Source organism: Anopheles cruzii, chromosome 2, assembly GCF_943734635.1.
Source record: "Anopheles cruzii chromosome 2, idAnoCruzAS_RS32_06, whole genome shotgun sequence".
In the NCBI taxonomy this organism is placed as follows: Eukaryota; Metazoa; Arthropoda; class Insecta; order Diptera; family Culicidae; genus Anopheles; species Anopheles cruzii.
The window spans coordinates 33,979,130-34,001,274 of NC_069144.1; the positions used below are offsets into that span (position 1 = coordinate 33,979,130).

At 46.3% G+C, this 22,145-nt stretch overlaps 1 protein-coding gene across 1 annotated transcript; it reads right to left on the minus strand.

Annotated features, from left to right (window-relative positions):
* Positions 1–1,995: 1,995 nt before the first annotated feature.
* Positions 1,996–21,820, minus strand: LOC128278915 (mucin-19). The gene is made up of 13 exons (XM_053017639.1): positions 21,755–21,820; positions 15,373–15,594; positions 15,108–15,287; positions 7,841–13,596; positions 7,085–7,753; positions 6,518–6,571; positions 5,072–5,167; positions 4,882–4,958; positions 3,654–3,697; positions 3,460–3,589; positions 2,801–2,892; positions 2,621–2,685; positions 1,996–2,453 (listed from the first exon to the last, which is right to left on the minus strand). The coding sequence occupies exons 1-13, from the start codon at positions 21,818–21,820 to the stop codon at positions 2,390–2,392; spliced, it is 7,515 nt and encodes a 2,504-aa protein (XP_052873599.1). The 3' UTR covers positions 1,996–2,389.
* Between the last annotated feature and the right edge of the window lie 325 nt (positions 21,821–22,145).

The following is a 22,145-nucleotide window of genomic DNA, read 5'->3' on the forward strand; positions in this document are numbered from 1 at the left end:
CTTACCCATTTAATATGTTTCCTTATCGTTCTATGCGTACCATTCACCCATCAAACACCCTTCTCATTTACACTAGATTTTCACCTGACTTTATGAATATCTGTGCTTAGATAAGTTTAGTTTTCGTTTTTACCGCCCTGCACTGCTCAGTTGGGGATGGCGGAGCCACACACATTCATTGCCCCTGACACACACTTCAGGTAATTTAAAATCCCTCATAATTTACTAATATCAATATACAATTGGCCTTCTGCTGTCAGAAACAACCCCTGTTCCCTCCAGCGTGCTTATTGGGAGCGCTAGAATAAATTGCCGCTGTGGGTGTGGTAAGCAAGGTGTGTGGCAAACGGGAACGAACGAATTACCTAAGGATTTATCGCTGGCAGATTTTACTCCGTACTACGTTGGTTAAACATCTTTCATTTGTGTTCCCGAAAAAAAAAAGATAGGGAGCGTCAAACATATCGATGCATCCAATGAGGGAACACATAAAACACTCAGCTCAAAGTAAAGCACTGCTAACACCAACCGAATAATAAAACATGGCCGCGGGTGATCCAAGTGCATTATCGCCGTAGAATGGTGCATCTCGCGCTAATAGTAATAATTGTTTTCAACGAATTCTTTGCTGATTCGAAACCCGCGCGACGTTGCAGAACTGCATTGTTAGTACTTACAGCGTGAAGAGCCAGTACTTGAGCCAGTCCTTAGTGGCATTCAGTCAGCGCGCAAGTAAATCGCACAATGTTCACTCACTTGAAGCACGAGAATGAGGACAGGGTGGGGGGGGGCGGAAGGTGTAAGTATTCATAAATATAGACACGCAGAAAAGGATTGAAAAATGTACTCTTCGCCCTTATCTCTGGTTGCGCTAATTTCTACAGTTCCCCCTCTATGCACTGTGTAGGGTATTGATTAAATGCAAAACCACATACTTTACATTCACACGTATTACGAACCCTTCGGGTGAGGATGTCAGTTAGGTTGAATATCTATCGACGTAGTGTGTGCATTCTCCTTTCACTTCCTTAACAAATGATTGCAATTATGCTGGTTTTTTTCTTTACTTACATACACTTTGTATTCTTTGTGTTTGTCATAAATATCAAAAATATATGTATATTACATATATGTATATACATATGTATACACATACACATATGTACATACATATACACATATGTACATACATATGTATATAATACATATACATATCTATATATTTTTTTCTACTTACATTCTAGTATTGTTGTTTGTGTTTTGCATTGTTTTGTTTGCTTTCAATTTTTACACTCTTACATGAGGCGATCCTCATTTGTTTTCAGTTTACATGTAGTGCGGCTTGCTTGCTACTCTTTGCTTTAGTTGCCGCCGTAGCACACCCCGCACTCTATTGCCGCCCGCCAATCAACATCATATCGCACACACAGTACCACCATCTTTCTGATCGCGTTAACCCAGGGGGTGTTTCGTTAGTGTTACTTTCCTCTCGCAGGTCGCTTAAAAACAAAGTTGCAGTTGCTAACTAATTCGTGAATGAACGAAGAAACGCAAACATCCATTTTATCAGTTCTTGTCTATTCTTTTTTTTTAATTTAAGAGGCCAAAATATAGTAAGCAAAGTACTAGCAAAAGCGTCGTACGTGTCTATACGTTGTGCTTCGGTTTTCGTCGTTTCATTCATAAACATAAACCAATATTTTCAATGGATTGCGCTGTTCTAACAATAGTTCCACCATTACACCGCCACAAAGTTTTATTGTGTCGTCGTCGACTTCGGAAAATTAGCCAACAGTCGCGAAAGTTACGCATTGTTACACACAGGAAAAGAAACTATTTACATCGAAGAAGCACGACCAAATCAATCGCCCGAAAAGGCGAAACGAACTAGAATTTAACTAGTATTTGTGTGTGTGTGTGTGCTAATGTAACAATAGAGTGATGATTAAAAAGAGAAAAATCACTAAATTAGATCTACTCTACTACCTCGGGAATTTGCCGCAGTTTGCTACAATTCTCTGCCCTCGTTTAGAGCTTGAACCAGCGCATATGAACTCAGTATATTGACTCATGTCCTCGATTTCTAACGCACATGTGCGTGTGACACACATATTTCGTTGTGTCTAGCGCAGATTATATGTGTAAGGTATGAATGTAATTTCTTTTTGAGGAAAAATGGGAAGAAAACATTCTAGTCAGACAGAGTCGCCTCCAGCTAATAACTCCAACACAACACAGGAGGAGTGGGCACAACAAATCGAGCTGCATTTTATTACTAGCATGTCCAGAAGAACCATGATCGTGATCTTGGGCGTGATGTGGTGCGATTGAGTGGTCGACTTTTGTACGCCTTTCTCAGAGTGTTTGGTGTAGCACACCCCTAGCTTGTCTAATGTTTTCCGCCCCTCGCTGCCTCTTCAAGTGCTCGCACCTTCATTTCACGCTCATGTTGCCTGCAAATTAGATGGAAATAAAAAATCGGAAACGAAGACAAAGCATTAACGACAGTTTTGCGAGACGATTTTATAACACAAGAAACTAGAGTCCATGTCTGTTGCCTTTACTCGCGCCATTACAGCGAGCTACATCCTTCTATAAACTATGCTCGTAAAATAACTACCTCAGGTATTGCTCATGCAGAGAATGGGCCCGATCTAGTGCACTTTGTCGTTGAAATTCAGCAGCCTGGTGGAAGAAACTGTGTTAATTAAATCGCTTTTTATGATGATGCCCATAGAGCGAACAAGAGTGAGAAAAAGAGCAGTGTGTTGTTCGCGAGTTGTGATTGTCAAAGCATTACCTGCAGTGGATCATAGGACATACGCAAAAGTACCTCCGAATGGGGGTCCCTCGGCATTAGAACATTCGGTCGCGGATAGGGTGGTACGTTGGCTGCAAATAGAATGTGAAAGAAAGAATCGAACATGTAAAGGATTTTTTTAATGTACGAAGGCGGGGCGCAGTCTTACGACAACACTCCCGAAAGCTTCACACAAAGCCTGAAGGTAGTCAAATAAACGTGCAACGACACAACATAAGAATAGTATGAATGGGCGCAATAGAATGGAGCCATAGGCAATGGATAGTTTTTTACTTCACAAAGAACGTTTTTAAATGTCAAACAACAGTTTTTTGCTTCCACGAACTTGTTGCAAAGCACTGGATTCAACTACTCTAGTCTCCTCGCGAGAATGGAGAAAGAGCGATTGGATGCACACATTGCATTGGATGCATCAATTCAATTCAATTCAATCGGGACGATCGCAGTAGGCAAATAAAAGACGTAGAGCAAAAGGCAGATGACAAATCGGGCAAATCGAGCGCGACTGGTTTTGCTTCGAAACCGATGCCTATAAGGTCGAGCAACATTAAATGGCATGGGATGGTGTTTTGGCATTTTGCTTCCATTAAATGCGTGTGCGGACGGTTCTGTTTTGGGTTTTTGCAATACAAACTCACGTGGTAGTTGAAAACCTGCTGCCGCCGCTGCCGCTGCCGCCGCCGCCGCCGCTGCCGAGTCTTGCTGCTGTTGCGAATGCAAGTGCAAATGCGTATGGGAGTGTGCGTGATATTCGCCAGCCAAGCGCAACTGTAACAAGTGAACAGAAACCAACAACATAAAACATGATTGACGATTCGATGCTGATACGTACCATCGGATCAGATGGATCCAGCCCGACAGGATGCGGTGGCAAGCCTGCGTGTGAGTGGTGTTTGTGTTGATCATGAATTGTTTGTTGTTCGTTTTTTTAGTTTGATTTTCAATTTTGGTTTCGAATTTTTGTGGTTATGTTCGATTTGTTTTGGCCATTCGCATTTTGCAATTTTACCACAACCGGAATAGAGCCGTTTCGGTTCATTCCATAGGATTGAAAAAAAATTTAAGCACACACACACCCCGTATCCATATCCATTATCACACACCAATTGTTGTAAGCGTGAGATACGGTACAGTTTTATCAAAACATTTCATTCCACATGCAGCAGCAAATACACATACCAAAGGAGCAATTTTTACGATGGTATGTGATGTGACATGCCGAATTGATCATCCATATTCCATGAGAACGGACCATGTATCATATTAAAAAGAGTAGTGAATAGTTTAACACGGCCGTATGTCAAATAGAAATTTTTGACAAAAATGGAAAAAATACAAAAAAAAACGGAACCATATTTTATCATATTACATATTTTCGGGAGGAAAACATGACAAAAAAAAAATGTTTGCTCCAAAGTAAAAATATTAATCGGCGCGGCAGAATTTAGTTTTAATACACATTTCAATTTGATTTTGTATTTTATCACGCGGCACGGCAGATTATGTTTGTTTTCGTTACCATTGTTGTATTGGCAGTGGTGGTGAGGCAGTGGCCGCAGTAGGCAATCGGCGTGACGGTTTCATTGTTTTTGCGTGTATCGCACACAATTATTTTCGGTGACGTTTGTATTTCAAAGGCACAGATGATATGAATCCCGACAGAGAGCACACATCACACCGGTGGACGGTGATGAGGAATTAGAGAAGATAGCGTGGACCCAGAAGGGCGGCGCATGATGATTGAAAGTGTCATCCACGGGAAGGATTGAGGTTGGTTGACATCGAGAAAAAGTGTCGCGGGTCACACAATCGTAATATATGGTGAACGATCGTCGTGGACACCGGCCGGAGTTCATGCGTTCATGTTTCGCGTAAACACGGCGCGCCGCATAGGTGAAGAGCAGAAAAGAAAAACATACAAGAGAGAAAAAAGTGTATCAGAAATGGAACAATGGAACAAAAATCAACGAAACGACAGCTTGCGACATGTGTGCGAATATGTTACGGTTCTTGATGCGCTTCGTTACCGCCTGGTTATGTTTCGCATAGCACAACATTACCTATTCGTTCGCGTTCCAGCTGTGCTAGAGCGGCAGGATTTCCATACAGCGCCGGGAACTGAGATGGGTGCATTCCTCTGCAACGAGAACATCAAACAAGATATAATAAAGTATGAAAATAAAGTAGGCGTTGCAATTGTTTGTTTTCAATTGCATTCAGCACTCTGTGCTTGTGCCACATCATCAGTACCTCATGCGGTAGTACTCCATCCAGTGTGGTTCCAACCGGGACGGGCCGACCGCTTGCTGGTTCTTGAGGTCCTCGAATTCCCTAAAAAAGATGTCCCTGTTAATCGGAGAAATTTCGCAAAAATCGGTCAATATCATGTTAAGAACGCGAACGGGGCACCAAAGAACGGGGGCAAAGATCGGGAAAGGGTTAACAATGCCAACAACACAAACACAACAGCACACACACAACGAACACATGCTCAGTGAAACGGTGTTGGACCAATTCGCTCAATCAATCAATGAATATGAAGGAAACCATTCGAATTCCGATTTGAACATTTGTTTGTAATTATACTAATTCAATAATTGTTTACACACCCAAACGGTTATTGATTCTTTAGCAAAAACTGTGCTATAAATTCACATTTTTCCCATACGTTCTTCTGATATCGTAAGCTAAAACAATCGACAACCAATATTTGTGGGTTATGAATGTGCAACTAATGTGTGAATTATGAAAGTGAATGTGTGCGTGCGCTAGTGTGTGTTGGCAAATTTGTTACCTTTCCCGGAACTATCATCACCGTGCGCACAACAAATGATATTGGAACTATGTTTGAGAATTTATTCGTGACTTTTGGTTTACACTCAACCACCACCAAGCCCCGAAGTACAGCACCGAACAATGCAGTGAACTCAAGAGCTCAAGACACAGCAATCACATTTATTTAAACCGATTCTAAATAAACTTGCGATGAAAATATATGCAACGTTCGAATTGATCGATCGATTTAAGCAAATATGGTCGTTTTTTGAACAAAAGAACCTCAATGGAGGGTTTCGCGAGTTCAGGCGTAGTGGCATTACAAAGACACTGCACTGAAAACATATTGCCTTCCAAAGCACTACTAACGTCTCTATTGCTAATATCACAAAAACAAAGTTGCCTATGGAGAGGATGAGCAAACGGCATGAACGATGCAGTGATGTAACGGAATGATAAACGCTCGATGTATGTTATAAACAAGCACTAATAATGTGAGTAGTAAGTGGCAAGCGCGATAATATGGTAGAATGTATTTGATGTATGGTAGATGTAGAATTTGACAAAACAATTATAAGAAAACCAAATCTCAAAAGTTGTTACAGGTTAAATCTCCCTATATCAAAGAGAGTTGAAGGAACGATTAGTAAAGATCTAGAAGACAAATGTGAATTGCACATGTTTTGAACTGAACAAAACAGCAATTAAATGAAGTTCGAGAAGTTCTAATCTAATTTAAGTCACAAAGTGTCCCTTTTGATCGATGTGTGTGACATAGCGAAGGTAGCTTGGTAATCTAGTTTGTAATGTAATTGATACGTATTGTTTTGAAATAAAAAAAAAGCAACAAGCGTAAATAGGCCAGAGGATAATGATGTGAAAAAGGGAATTATTAAAATAGGAATCATCACTATATTATACCTTTCTCTATTGTACAGTGGATGATATGGTGGCGGGACCATCGTCTCCACAGGACTACATAATGTCACAAAACGCCGCGGTAGGCAAGCGGTAAGAAGTTCGAGAAAGAGAAAAGAAAAAAACGATGATAATCAAGCTATTCGAAGCTGCCAGTCATACAAAAAAAGGTAAAAGATTAGAAAAAGGATCACGATCTTAGTGGGAAGCTATTGTTTTGAATAACTGGAACTGGAACAGAGCTTTTCGCAACCAGATTTCTTTCCGGCCAGAAGTTGAAGTTGAGTTGGCTGGATTTTCGAACTGAAACGATGGGGCGCGGACAGGAACAATGGCGAACCATGGATGCAATAATTAACTCTCAACTGCGGAAGGTAAATAAGAAGACGCAAATCACAAACGATCCTTCGCCAACGACGAATTCAATCCTTTTAGCTCGCGAACATTTCGTAGAAAGATCACCGAATAGTTCGCCCTTCTTATGAGAACAAAATTGCCGTTGCCTATGCCACACACTGAAACTCCAGCAGCTTCAGCTAGGATCATCGAAGATCTTGAACACGGGCGTACCTGAAGCCGACATGTGGCCGAGCATACTCAGACAGCTGACGGAGCGCTGGAGTATCCGGGTAGGGTTTGATGTCCGGTTTCATCGATTGTGGACCCGGTGATGGATGTCCCGGATGACCCTGGGGCGTCGGAATACCGCCCGGGCCGGAACCAGTATTGCCAGTACCGCCACCAGGAGGTGGTTTACCGCCACCGCCACCGCTTCCTTGTTGCTGCTGTTGATGTTGTTGCTGTGCTTGCTGTTGCGCTTGTTGTGCCTGCTGCTGTTGCTGCTGCTGATGGTGATGTTGCTGGGCAACGGCTGCCGCAGCCGCCGCTGCAGCTGCTGCATGGTGATGCTGTGCCTGGGCTACGGCGGCGGCAGCCTGTTGTTGGGCAATGCTCGGATGCTGAGGGTGGTGTGGATGCGATTGCGAGGGAGGCGGGCCTTGGTGAGGATGCGGTGGCATTGAAGGATGATGCTGCGTTTGTTGCTGTTGGTGATGTTGTTGTTGGTGCTGTGCCTGCGCCTGCTGGGCTTGCTGCGCCTTTCGTTCACGTTCTTTCTCCGCCAGTTTCCGGTCACGCTCTTCACGCTTCCTCGCCAGCTTTGAGTCGGGCGTCGGTTTGAACTCGAGGTCCGTGCGCGTGCAAGAATTGTAATCCCCTCGGTCGCAGCGCCGCACAAAACTAATGAATGAATGAAAAAAGAACAACAAAATCACCAAATGAGTTCAAATTCGCATGCGAAACCTCGCATTTTCTATTGTCGCATACATAGCCGACTGGGAACGATGGCACTCGGTATCGTCAGGTTTTGCCTCCGGACTGGGGCCACGGTTCATGTCATGGACCGGGGAGGGAGGTTCCGGGTCCGGGTCGATATCGAGCGTTTCGATGTGCACCGGTTCGTTCGGATGTGCCGGATGGTGGTGCCCGGGCGGTGGTGGCTGCGGTGGCCCATGGTGCCCCGGATGGTGATGGTGCGCCGGGTGATGATGCCCCGGATGTGGAGGCCCTAGGCCGCCACCTGCTGCCGCATGCGCATGGGCTCGTAGGGCATCCATGTGACTGGTTGGTTTACCGCCACCGCCACCGGCGCCAACCGGCGCCAGCTGGTTCTCTATGAACGGATTGTGTGGTTGCGGCGGTCCGTACGGCGAGTGGTGATGGTGATGAGGAGGGCCAGCCGGGTGGAAAGGACTTCCACCGAGGGGTCCGCCCGGACCACCCGACGGTCCCATGGCTACCATCATGGCTTGCGGACTGGGACCTCCACTACCAACGGGCGAAGGGCCACCGGGGCCACTACCACCGGGACCGGAAGGCCCGGGACCCGCTGACGGGCCTGCTCCTCCTCCTCCTCCTTGCTTCGAACGCTCGCTTCCTCCACCCGATCCCGGACCGGAAGCTGAGGACGAAGACGAAGATGAGGAGGACGATTGTGACGTCTGTGGCTGTCCTCCGGATTGCGATTTACTGCTGCTGCTACCGGAACCGGAACCACCTTTGCTCTTCTCACCAGCATTACCGTGCATTCCACCGTGGCCGTGACCGTTGGGCGCATCTTCGGGACGCGGTGGTGGAATGGCCGTCGGATGACCGTGCAACATATGATTATCGAGCGGCGATCCGGCGGGCTTCATGTAGGAAAAGCCTGGTCCATACGCCGGGCCGTACGGATACGGGGCGTAGAAGGGATTGTGGTGGTGCGGATTGAACAGTGACGGGTGCATCAGTGGATACGGTTGCGACGGGTGACCGATGACCGATCCGGGGAGACCCGTGATCGGGCCAGCCATAGGCAGAGGTAGAGGCATTTGAGGGTGGCGCAAGACCGGTGGTGAAGCACCCGGTCGGAACGGGTGGGAAGCCGCCGTCGGTGGTGGTGATCGTTGACCTGGTCCGCCGTACATTTTGCTCAGCGGACTCGAAATAAGGGCCGACGTCGGTGGCGGTGCAGACGATGAGGATGAAGGTGGCGGTGGCGTCATATGGGGACTCTGTTGGCGCATTAATTGTCGATCGCGTTCGGCCGATGCGGCAGCAGCAGCCGCCACCGTTGACGGGTGGTGGTGGCCAACAAGATGCATAGGGCTGGCACGGCTTAGTGAGCCGGTGGAATTGGCCGGGGAGCTCGAGCGATGATGATGACTGGAAGCGGAAACCGATCCGGGACCAAAGCCCGGGACCGGCGTTCCTGGACCTCCGGGAGGTACACTGGGACTGGCGCGGCTCATGCTCGAAGATGACGGACCGGCCCCGGTGGGCGTTGAAGGGGAAGGTACGTGAGACGGAATCGGTTGGTGGAGTGATGTAGGCGGCAGGTGGCCACCATGTTGGGACGAAGCGGCGGATGACGACGGTGAACGCCGTCCAGCACCGGCTACCTCCATCAAACTGCCGAGTGCCGACGGAGTGGGGCCACCGAGCAGCGGAATCGGAGCACCGGGATGGTGACCACCGAGTGAGTGCGACAGTAACCCGGCATGACCGAGGTGGGCCACCGGATGGTGCGGTGGCAGCTGCATGCCCGGGTGGCCGAGGTGCAGTGGAAGGGGATGGGTCAGGAGTCCGTGGTGCGGTGGTACACCTTGCAGCAGAGAGTTAATGGGGGAAGCACGAGTCTGGGGAAGTTCAGGTCCGCGCAGAGGTTCCGACCGATCCCGCTGATCACGATCGCGTCCCGATTGGTGGTGGTGCATCGAGGAAAGCGGCGGCGGAACGTGCCCATTGTCGCTCGACCGTCCGATGGCGGAAGAACTCGTCGTGGACGTTAGCACTGAACTTGACGAGGAGGAGGAGGACATCGAGGAGGAACTCGGAATCAGTGAGGACGACGAGGATGATGCCACCACCGGTGGTAGTGGTTGTCCTCGGTGCAGATTGGTTGGATGATAGGGGCTGGTGCCTGGTGGAGTTGGTAACAACTGTGGAGGAAGGGGCCCTACCGGGCCCAAGCCCGCGTGACTTGAAGGAATGGGGGACGATGCTGAAGAGCCTAGCATCGTCGGTATCAACCCGGGATTCACGATTCCCGGATGTGGTGAAACACCCGGCGGTAGCGGTGGGGGCGGACCGTGCGGTGGATAGGAGGCACTGTGTGGAGGAAGGGCCTGCTGTAGGGGTCCTCCGGATTGTGGCGAGGCAATGCTTCCTCCACTAGCACCTCCGCCGTGCATTGGCCCTGCGGGGCCTTGCGAGCTACTGTTACTGCCCTGGCTGTCCTGATTCGGCGTCACAGCCAAGCGCGACGAAGCGGACACATCGAGCGGATTGGTGTCCCCACCGCTGCTACTAGACGAGGATCCCTTGAGGAGATTGTCGGCCGAGAAGCTGTTCTTCAACAACGCCCCACCGCCACTCGCGGGCGAATCACTTGACGACACAGGAGGATACTTCTGCGATCCCAACACCCCGGCACCGGCTGCAGCGTCCCCGGCCCCGGTACCACCAGGCGGAAGATACTTCAGGTCCTGAGGTTGCGATTGAGGCATTCCGGCCATTCCGGCCAGGGGATGGTGGTGAGGATGATGCGAAGGATGGTGTTGGGGTTGTTGACCAGGAGGACCAAACGGTGACATCCCCGAGGGACCGTACTTTACCCCGGCCATCGGATCATACTTGAACTGCTGCTCGTAGTGCTGCCGGATCATGCTGAGTTGAGCCGGGTCCGGATAATGGCTCTTCGGGATGAGCGGGAGCGATCCACCGGGAACACCAGGCGGTAGAGGCGGAGCTCCACTACCGCCACCGCCGCCACCACTGCCACTGCCACTGTCCGAAGCGGGTGACGGTGCAAACTTACTTCGCTCGTCAGAGCCTGCCGGAGGATACTTCAGGTTAAGTCCTCCCCCTCCGGTCAGATCTTGTGGGTACTGTGACAGTTTTAGATGCCCACCTCCGGTACTGGGCGGTACTGGAAGGACTCCCCCGTGGGGTTCTCCTGCTGTCCCGGCACCTCCCGTAAATCCCATCTTCAGTGGCAGTGGTCCACAATCCGTGGATCCAAGCGGTGGCGGTGGTAAATTTGGTGCTCCCGGATACCGTTTCATGTCGTACTCCAGCGGTTCCTCGTGTGAATGGGATGGTTGTGTCGAAGGTGGACCGTACTTGTGGTCACCAGCGCCGCCGTACTTGATACCATCCTCAAGGCCACCACCAGTACCTGTCGTTGCACCACCTGGATGGCCACCGCCGTATTTGATGTGATTCTCGTAGGGCGATGTTTTCATCACCAGATTCTCCGCATCATACTTCAATTCCAACCCCTGTTGGTCGGCACCACCACCACTTCCACTACTTCCACTGGTGCCCATTAGCTTCGCTTCGGATTTTACTTCAATCTTCAGCTTCAAATCCTGCGGCTCTGCAGCAGGCGGAACACCGGCAATACCACCGTGAGTAGCACCAGATGCTCCTGGACCGGCTGACGACGAAGACGACGACGACGATGATGACGGTTGTGGTTGCAGTTCGCCTGTTGCACTGGCGGTCGAATCGTCGTTTGGTTCCTTTTTGATGAAGACATCTTTCGGCCCGAAGTCAGACCCGATAGTGGCGGCCACTCCAACTGACCCGCCACCTGCTTCTTGTTTCATGTTGGCCAACTTTGTCGCCATTTCATGATCGTTTGCAGTGGCCGTTGATGGTTTGCTGGTACCGGAATCGGCCAGCGCAGAGTTGGTCATAGTGGGCTCGTTGGACGTTGTTGCCGTGATGGCTAACGCTGTTGTTGGAGGTGGTGGTCCGACGTCCGATTCATCCGGTGAACCGGCGGGTCCTACAGGAGTAGCAACGGCGACTGGAGTTGGCGCAGGTGTTGATGGTTGGGAAGTTTCGTCTGTTTCAGGCAACTTGGCGGTATCGGCTGCCGTTGGGATGGTTGCTACCGAAGCCGATGCAACAACTGCACCCATGGCGCCCGCATTCGAATCGTCGTCTTTATCTTCCGATCCTCCGGAACTGGACTTTGTGACGGTAGTTGTGCCAGTTGTGCTGCTGCTGCTGCTATTTTCGTTCGATTCGGTAACCATTGGCTCCGCGGCCAACAACGGTGGTCCAGCAGCCAACGCCAGCGGATCTTTCTCTTCATCCTTCGCTCCCGGCCCGGTGGTAGCGACGAGAGCAGTCGCGGCAGGGCCCTCATTCGCCAATGCGTTGTTAGTGCTGCCGCCGATGCCGCCGCTGCTGGTATTCGGCCCGAGCAGCACCGGAGTTGTAGTACCAGATGTGGCCGTTCCTGTGCAGCCGGCGGCTTCAGTGGCGGCCTCAATGTTAGATTCCGCTTCATCCAGCACCGAGCTGGGTCGACTGTCGGTGGTAAGGCTTTCGGTGGGACTGTCGGAACGCTTTCGCTTCTGGCCTTCCTTCTCGTCCGACCCTCCAACTGTGCCTCCGTCGAGTTCGGATTCATTGGCCCTCTTTTTACCCTTGCTAGGAGTGTTCTCCGAAGCCTTACTGCACACTGACGTTGACGTTGAAGATGATGTTCCTTTGGATGCCTTGTTCGGGAACGAATGTTTGCTCCCAGTGCTGCCATCCGTTGTTGCGATGATCGCTGTGGATCCCACAGCGCCACTGCCAATAATGCTGTTGGAGGTGGTTGATAGTTTGCTGGGAGTTTTTGGATTGTCCAGTGGCCCTGATCCACCTCCACTAGAGACTGATGATTGCAGCTGCTGCTGCTGCTGCTGCTCTGGTGTCTCCGTTCCACCTCGCTTGGGTCGTTTCGTGTTGGTCGCATTCGTCGAATCCTTGGTGGGCTTTTGGCGGGTCCGCATCCTCGACGGAGATTCCTCGCCGGTGACCGCCGTACCACCGACGTGACTGCCGACACTGCTACCCCCGCCAATGCTACCACTGCTGGCCGTCGTCGTAAAGTCTCCGACGCCGCCGACGGGACCGCCGACGCCGCCGTTACTACTTCCGCTTCCGCTACAGCTACTATTGCTGTTGCTACTGCTACTGCTGCTGATGCTGCTACTGCTACTGCTACTACTACTGCTGCTGCTGCTACTGCTGCTGCTACTGCTGCTGCTGCTGCTACTGCTGCTACTGCTGCTGCTGCTGCTGCTGCTATTACTACCGCACCCTCCGCCGCCACTTCCACCTCCACCCCCACCAACGCTACCGTTACTTGAGGATACTGCTACAACGGACGAGGCTACCGTTGCTGCGGCTGGCGCCGCCACACCCGCTGCCGCGGTTGCTTTGTTGGCGCTCGAGTCACTGTCACACTCGCTCGCGTCGTCCTCGGTGACGGAGCTGTTCTCCTCCTTTCCGATTGGCGATGGACGCGACGACGACTCCGTTACGATGCGCTCCGGAGTTTGCTCTTTCTTGTTATTGTTATTACCGGTACTGCTATTGCTACTGCTACTGTTGTTGTTTGGAGGAGTGCTGCCACTCGCATTACTGTTTGTCCGCGTGTTGCGTCGTCTCAGCGAGCTGGCCCGTCGTCTGCGGTGGGGCCGATTCTGGTTGGCACCTGGTGTCTTCTTCCACAGATAGTAAAACTCAACTAGTTCGGGCTAAAACGAAAGCAAAATACATATGTTAAACATTTACATTATCAAATTACATGCAAACGATGCAGGAAACTGCACCCGATCTTGAACGAAGGATAAAAAGACTTATTACTATTAGGTGTATGCGTTGAAATCCATCGTTTTTTTACCAAATTGAATCGTTTATTGTTCAAAACTCTTAACAAACTGGTCACTCAAAGTACTGTCCGTCGCTAGCCACTACTTTTTGCCATCTTTCTGGCAATTTTCGGATTCCATCGGAGAAGAATGTCTTATCTTTCAAGGCAATCCACCGATCAACGAAGTTTTTACATTCTTCATACGAAGTGAACCGCTCCTCAGCCAATCCAAGTGCCATTGATCTAAAGAGATAATAATCGGAAGGAGCCAGATCTGGGGAATACAGCGGGGGGGTTAGGACTTCCCATTTCAGCATTTGAAGATATGTTTTCACCGGTTGCGCGACATGCGGCCGAGCACTGTCGTCCTGCAGAATGATCTTATCATGCCTTTGGCCATATTCTGGCAGTTTCTCCTTCAATGCTCAGCTCAAACGCATTAGGTGGAGACGGTAGCGGTCTCCGGTAATTGTTTCATTTGGCTGCAGCAGCTCATAATAAATTCCGCCACGCTGATCCCACCAAATGCACAGCAGAAGCTTGGCTCCATGGAAGTTCTGCTTGGCCGTCGATGTTGTCGCATGACCCGGGTATCCATACGATTTTTTGCGCTTGGGATTATCATAATGAATCCACTTTTCATCGCCAGTAACTATTCGATCCAAAAAACCTTTACGGATGTGTCGTTGGAGCAGTTGTTCACTCATGCATAAACGGCGTTCCACATCCCTTGGCTTCAACTCGTAAGGCAGTCAGTTTCCCAGCTTTTGGACTATTCCCAACGCTTTCAAACGTCTGCAAGTTGTTCCTTGGTCCACTCCACATGCATCTGCAAGCTGTTGTTGTGTCTGGCACGGGTCATCTTCCAGCAATGCTTCCAAATCTTCATCTGCGAACGTCTTCACTGGTCCCGTGTGCTCCTTGTCCTCAGTGCAAAAATCACCACTTTTGAAGCGCCGAAACCAATCACGACAACTGGTTTCGCCTATAACAGTACCGCCATAAGCCTCTTTAAGCAACCGGCACGCTTCGGCTGCAGTTTTCTTTAGATGAAAGTGATACAACAACACTTCCCGCAAATGACGCTTTTTTGGCTCGAATTCGCATATAGTTTCGTGTTAATAACAATCTCACAATGGAAAAATTGACAAATGTGATGATGCTGATTTGTTAACAGATGCCTAAGCTTGACATTTGACAGTTATTTGATGACATTTGTGCCTTCTATCCAACAGTAGCGCCACCTATATGTAAACGATGGATTTCAACGCATACACCTAATATATTTAGCACGTTAAGCGTAAGATTAAACAGCCAAAACGAACGACGCTTCCGACTGTGGTCAAAAATTGCTGACAAAAGCGTACACCACAAAGGATGGAGTTTTTCATTTACCGTTGGCCTATGAGGCAAGAGATCCTTATGTATGCGAAAAAAATTCTTCCCAAACTGGCGTAATCCTTTAATGAAGCGCTTCGTTTCCTCTTCAGTCCACTTTTTTTCGATTCCCTTCGTAACGGGACACTTTAGCAGGGCTTCTAACGCTTTACCAGCGTCGTATCCTGAGTCGTGTAGCTAGCAATGAAGCAAAAAAAATGAAACATTTGTTTTGATAGAACAATAAAAAAAACACGATCATGGTGCCGGTGCTGATACTTACAACGTCAAATGCATTTATAGTGGTATCATCACGACTTGCTGCCATACAACCATCTTCTTCACACATACCCTGAAAGGCGGATATCGAACGAGCAGCAGTCAGGTACATCAACAAGTCATTATCAATGTACAATCCAGGCGTCCATCTCGGATCCTCTAAATCGCGATCTTCATCGTCCTCGGAGCGGTAATTTTCGATTGGTTGATAATCTGGTAATGTTGCCTGCATGTGTGTCAGGTAGATCGAGCGTGATGATTTTTACCGTTTGTTGATGAGTGGAAAACATTTAAATTTGCATTATTCACTACGACAGTAACAGTAGACTGGAAGTTAAGGGTTCGTTGTAGAATGAATTGTAGAACCTCAGCGTTTAGCAACGGCGAGTTGATGTAAAATAATGTTAATAAATAAAAGTGAAGAATGTGAAGTAATGAAATTGAATTGACTGTTTTATAACTGTTGGTGATATAAATTATGAGGTGCAATCAATGGATTGCAAAAGCGTCCGAATTGGAATAATTGCACTTAATGTTTTCAAAACAGATCCTATGACAACAAGATTATCAACGAAGGACGCGCGATGTGTGTGAATGAGAGTGAAAATAATGTTATTATTTAATTATCCGACCGTCCACTCCACAGTACGCGATCTCGCGTTCAGAAACTTCAGAAAGCTGCACAAAATCGAAGCGTAAGAACGAAATCAGATCATCGTAGCTCGTAGCCAAAATCGAGTAGACAAAGTGATGAAGGGACCAAAATAAACGGAATTTTTGCGGTTTTATACTCAACATCTGCACACAAAAATCAATAGGCTTTGTGCGATTCTTTTGAATTAAATACCCACAGAAAAATTTTGTTATTGAAGTGGAATACGTTCATCATTGCACGCAAGATTATACCAACCATTCCACATGGTGTTTCTTTAACGATGCATGATTTCATTTGGTTACAAAACAAAACCGGCTGAAAATTTTTCGATGCTTGAACTTTTATGTGAAAGGTTAATTCATGACATTTATGTAAAAAATATAATTTTGGTGGCAGAAAATTGGGAAATATAAAATTTTTTTTACCAAAGTGGTATATCGCCAAATCATTCGTCAAAAGCACATTTCAATGAAGATCATTTCCACCTCGGTGGCTATGTTAATAAGCAGTATTGTGGTTGTGGAAAACCCACATATCGTGCAAGAGAAGCCAATGCATCCACAACGAGTGTCTGTTTGGTGCGGATTTCGGCTGATTGGTTCTTCGGGGAAATTGGGGCTGAGAACTTGGACGGCGTTTGGGTTGAACAGGACGGCGCTACGTGCCATACAGTGACGGCCACAATCAATATTCATGCTTTGCGAATATACCAGCAGCTATTGACAACCTTAAGACCGAAATTCAAGTTGCTATTGAGAAAATAGGACCAGATACAATCGAAAATGCACTCAAAAATAGGTCGACCGAATAAGCTACTGCCAAGCCAATCTTGGTAAACATTTTACCAAAATTGTTTTTTTCCCAAATAAATGGAAGGAATAAATCTTTCAAATAAATGTTCAACCATTAAAAAATATTTAGCCATTTGAGTTTTATAACGAAATGAAATCATGCATCGTTAAAGAAACACCCTGTATATAATAAGAAAATTCGAACGAAAACCATATAAACAAAATAAAAACAAGTTGATTTGCCTTACGCCTATATTTTCATCCAAATCTATTCCTCTATTACTTTATAAAAAGCAAATAGAACTATTTGACAGTGTGCATACTTTTTATCTTTTGTAACCAGGCCGTAAGAAAGGAACAGGCCATAAGTCACTCGTTGTGCGTTGGCTTCTCTTGTACGACGCGTGGGTTGGTTGGCGTTTTAAAAGTCAAGTAATCGATAGTTCAAAATCAGATGGATCACCCAATATTTGTTCGTACTAGGTCTATACGTTGAGAATTGGAGTTTTAAAAAGATGGCTGTTCCTGCCGATTGGGACTTCACAGTTTTGCTGTTCATTCATCATTACCTTGTGTTGACATCAGGTAAATGATTTCAGGTCGAAAAAAAATAATTTCGGCTTGCAACCCATCTTTAAAAGGGTTAAACTAAGTCAATTTTTGTGCCTGAAAATGACGTTTTGCGGAGATTTTAATTTTTCTGCTCATCTTGAAGAAAACTGCTTCGAAATCGCACCAAAAGCTTGTGGGGACTTGTGTTTGGAAGATCACAGTGCTTTGAGTGGTTTAAAAATTTCAAAATGGCGATTTTGACTTTACAAAAAAAAGCCTTGAAGGACTCTAAAAAACAGACTTTATGGTGGGACAGAGAGGTGTGGTGTTTCACAAGCTTCTAAAGCCTGATGCAAACGTTAATTCCGATCGTTACTGATAACAAATGCCCTATTTGAACTATGCATTGATCAAAAAACAACCAAAAAGCCAATTTTTTATCAACAATGGAGGCGCTTAGTAGGCCGTGGAATCAAGTACCAGGCGCCCCAAAAAACAAAACTGTTTCAGGATACTATCAAATCACTTGGATAGGAGCTGCTATCCCTCCCCGCGTTATTCACCAGACTTGGTTCTTTCCGAATATCATTCTTTTTCATCAATGGGACACGTATTGGCTGAGCAGCTTTTCGTTTTTCTACGAGGAAGTCGAAATGGAATGACTAATTAGTTTACTTAAAAAGTCGAAGAATTCTTTCCTCTGGGAATCCATGATTAAGCAGAGAGATAGGAGAAATGTATAGCTAGCGATTGCACATACTTCGAAATAGAAAGTTGCATAAAAATTTTATAAACAAATTGTTGTGTGTTAAAAAACTCCGATTCTCAACGTATAGACCTAGTATATAATACTTTTTCGGTTACGAAAGTTCATACAAGAAACGGGAATGCAGAAAACCACTTACCAAGCCCATATGTTTTATAAATGTTTTCACTTTATTCTCCCCTAACATATCATAAAAATAAAACAGTACCACATGATGGTGGACCTCCATTCGAAACATTATAAACAAACACCAAGAGAAAGGGTTGAGATAGAGAGCAAAGGCGAAAGCAAAAAACAACAAAAAGCAAGTGAAGCTGTGAGAAGCTTAGCTAAATGTTTACTTCACTCTAGGTTCGTAAATTGTGACGTTTTATTGGTTGTAAAACGCAAGGAACCTATGTTTTATGGACCGCAATGGACTGCGTTTGTGCCCGTGTACTTTGGTTATATGGTGTGGTATGACTCTTTAAGAAGATTTTTTCCACTCTGCTCGATAGCTAAAAAATGTCTCAAAATCCCAAATATCTAAAAGTAACCATATTTCAAGGCCAAAGAGGATTCAAGGATATGCAGAAAATGCGAAATAGATCATCATTTAAATTCAAACCTAGAATAAACTCTTTGCAAAGAACCAAAACTGGCTTCAAACCATCTATCAGCGAATCCATTCACGAGCACGAACTCATGCATTGCCGGGTCGTTCCACCGGAACCTCTCTCTACCGGATTCTACCGGATATCAATAACTGTCGAACGGAAGCGAGAAACAATAACATAAAAATCTTTCATCTTCCACCGCCATCGACACCAATCGAGAAAAAAGAAGCAACAAAAAGAGAAACCTACTCGGCATTCGTGGTAGGGATGGTGAAGCATTAGCAGAACTGGGTCTATGTGTGGTTGAGGGTCTCGCTTTCGCTTCACAAACCACAAACATTTTAGGCCGCAAACGATTGCAATATATTATGAAAGCGAAGGGGTAAGGGAACTGTGGGCTACACTAACCTTAGGTTGATCTTAGGTCATTGTGAAACTTGGTCGGCAAAATAAATTGAAATAATCGTAAAAGCAACAATCAAGAAAACTGTTCGAACACACTGGGCCTCGTAAAAAAATAAAACAGCATAAACACAGTAGAAAAATAAACAAAATGGAGCCGAAATAAAAATAAAAGACTTCGTGCACAGAAACAATCGTAAAAATGATTTGGTCCTCCTATTAATTCATGCGGTTTTACAATAGATGGCATTACTCACTAAATAGCACCATTTTTTATTAAATATGTGTTTGGACAGCGCTACTGTCATGACGCATCCAACGCAGTGTTGGTTTTTTTCGTTAAAATGTAAACAACACCTTTTTTAAGCCCCTGAAAATGTCGAGTTTTGTTCCTGATAAAATGGTTTTGCGGGAAATACTTCTTCATTACTTCAGTATGAAGAAAACTGCTACCGAAACTCATTGTATTTTAATGGATGTTTATGGTGAACATGCTCTTGTTGAGAGAAGGTGCAGATGTGATTTGCGCAGTTTAAAAGTGGTGGTTTTGGCTTGCAAGACCAATAGCGACATTCCCAGCCAAAAGAACTTGATGATGAAGATCTAGCAGCATTGCTCGATCGGGATGCATATCAGACGCAAAACCAATGTGCAGAAATGTAAGGAGTTGACCAAATGACAGTTTCTCATCGCCTGAGTGCCATGGATTAGAAGAATGTCTGACTGGGCTTCACATGAATTGAAAGAAAGAGACATTGAAAGAAGGAAAACCTTTCGTAAATTACTGCTTGCACGGTAGAAAAGAAAGGAATGTTTGCACTAGCGATGAAAAGTGGTTTTTTTTACGAGAATCCTAAACGCAAAAACGCCTAGGTACAGCCTGGTGAACCTGGTACATCGCAACCAAAGCGAAATATTCACTGCGCATAGGATATGCTGTGCATACGGAGATATATGAAAGGTGTAGTGTACTATGAGCTTTTAAAACCTAATGAAATTATTGATGGACAACGCTATCGAGAACCATGAATGCGTTTGAAGCAAGTTTTGCCTATAAAACGACGAGAATGGGATAAAAGACAACATAAACTGATTTTTCAAAATGACAACGCTCGACCCCACATCGCCAAACCGGTCAAAATCGGCCTCGAAAATGTCGGATGGGAATTGTTAGGCCACCCACTCTATTCACTAGATGTTGCTCTTTCAAACTACTACTTGTTCCGTTGCATGAGTAACGATTTGGTAGCATAGTGGGTCACTTCTTATGAAAGTATTGAAAAATAAGTCTCTCGTGGGATCGCTTCTAAAGATGAGAAGTTTTATCGACAGGAATCGAGGAATTATCTGAAAGATGGCCGAAAGTAGCAGCTAACGAAGGACAATACTTTCATTAAAGTAGTCATATATTTTGTTGTTGTACAGGGTGGTCAAAATAAGCGTTCTGGTTTTTAAACTACACATTATTTGACGTACAAAACGTCAAACTTGTTTCTAGAAATTGTAGACATTTAGTAAACACTTAGAAATTGACGAAATGTGTCGCTATACGCTTTAAGAAACCTGATAAACATTAAAAATTTACTTCCAAAGCGATAGGTCCATAATCAAACGGTACGATATTTGAAAAGCTCATATGGGCGTTACGTATGGGACGTTACGTATGGGCGTTACGTATGGGACGTTACGGTACGTTACGTTTGTATGGGAGCCCCCACTCCCCGGAGGTGTGGGAGGGTCAAACTTTCCTATTCACAATCCAGGGTCACAAAACTACGCTGTGCCAAATTTCACGCGGATTGGTTCAGTAGTTTTGGAGAAAATGCGGTACGCACAGACAGACAAACAACCATTTTTATATATTGAAAACAATACATAGAAGATGAAAAAGAGAACGCTTATTTGACCACCCTGTAGTTAGGCGATAAATGTCGAATAAAAACAGCATGAATTAATTGGAAGCCTTAATACATTTATAAAAAAAGAACCAACCAAATAACGATATTAAAAAAGAGAAATCAACGCGCAAGAGCAAACGAAAGATATTATAAAACAATTCCCTTCCCACTTTCTAGCCACTCAAAACTAAGTCAATATAATAACTTAGCCTATAGCTCGTAAAGAGTATTAAAACACAAAGGAAGAGAGCACAACTCCGCATAAGACGAAAACTTTATGGCAATGTTTCCAAGCCGCTAGAAGTGGAAGTGATGCGATAAATCGGCTAATTGTAATGGGCAACCTAAGCCCCGCAAAAAGAGACAAGGAAAGAGTAAACGGAAGAACAAAATCTGCTCAAGCAACACTCGACACAAGTAGTGTAGAATAAACGTGTAAAACCGACACGAATTCCACAAAGGAAATGAGGAGCAGATGCAAACATAACATAGCATGGTCACTGCTACAGTAAAACATAATAACAGATTAATCTGAAGCATGCTTTAAAAACAGACAAAAGACAAACATCCGTGGCTCTAGTGAAACGTGGAGAGATGGGAAGATTGTGCGATTAGGCCGGGCGACGGGTTCTTCTAGGCCAAGGACTAACGTTGACACGACAACGATTTCGTTGCACGATTTTTGCGGGAGCTTTCTGACCATCTCTGAACGTGTAGTGCACGTGCATATGTATCGTTTACCTGATGGCCGGGACCCACTCTGATTTCTCCTTCGGTTGGCGGTGTGGCCATATTACCCCGGCGGAGTGACGACAGGTGCGATGAGTCCGATGAGCACGTGCGGAGACGACGGCGGCGTCGGTACCGGTTGGATGGCGAGCGGAGGTCTCCTCCTTCCGGTACCGGGCGACAACACACGGTCGTTTGACGATGAACCCGACTACCGGATGCTGCCGACGCAAAATCACCGCGGTCGTCAGTGAATCACTACTACTGCTGTTACTGTTACTACCGAGTGACACTCCTGTCGCTTTTCGCCGTGACGCACCCTGGAAATGCATTCAGCTGTTGTGTTTAGCGCTGCTCTTGTTTGCCTGGGTCCCACCACACTCAGCGC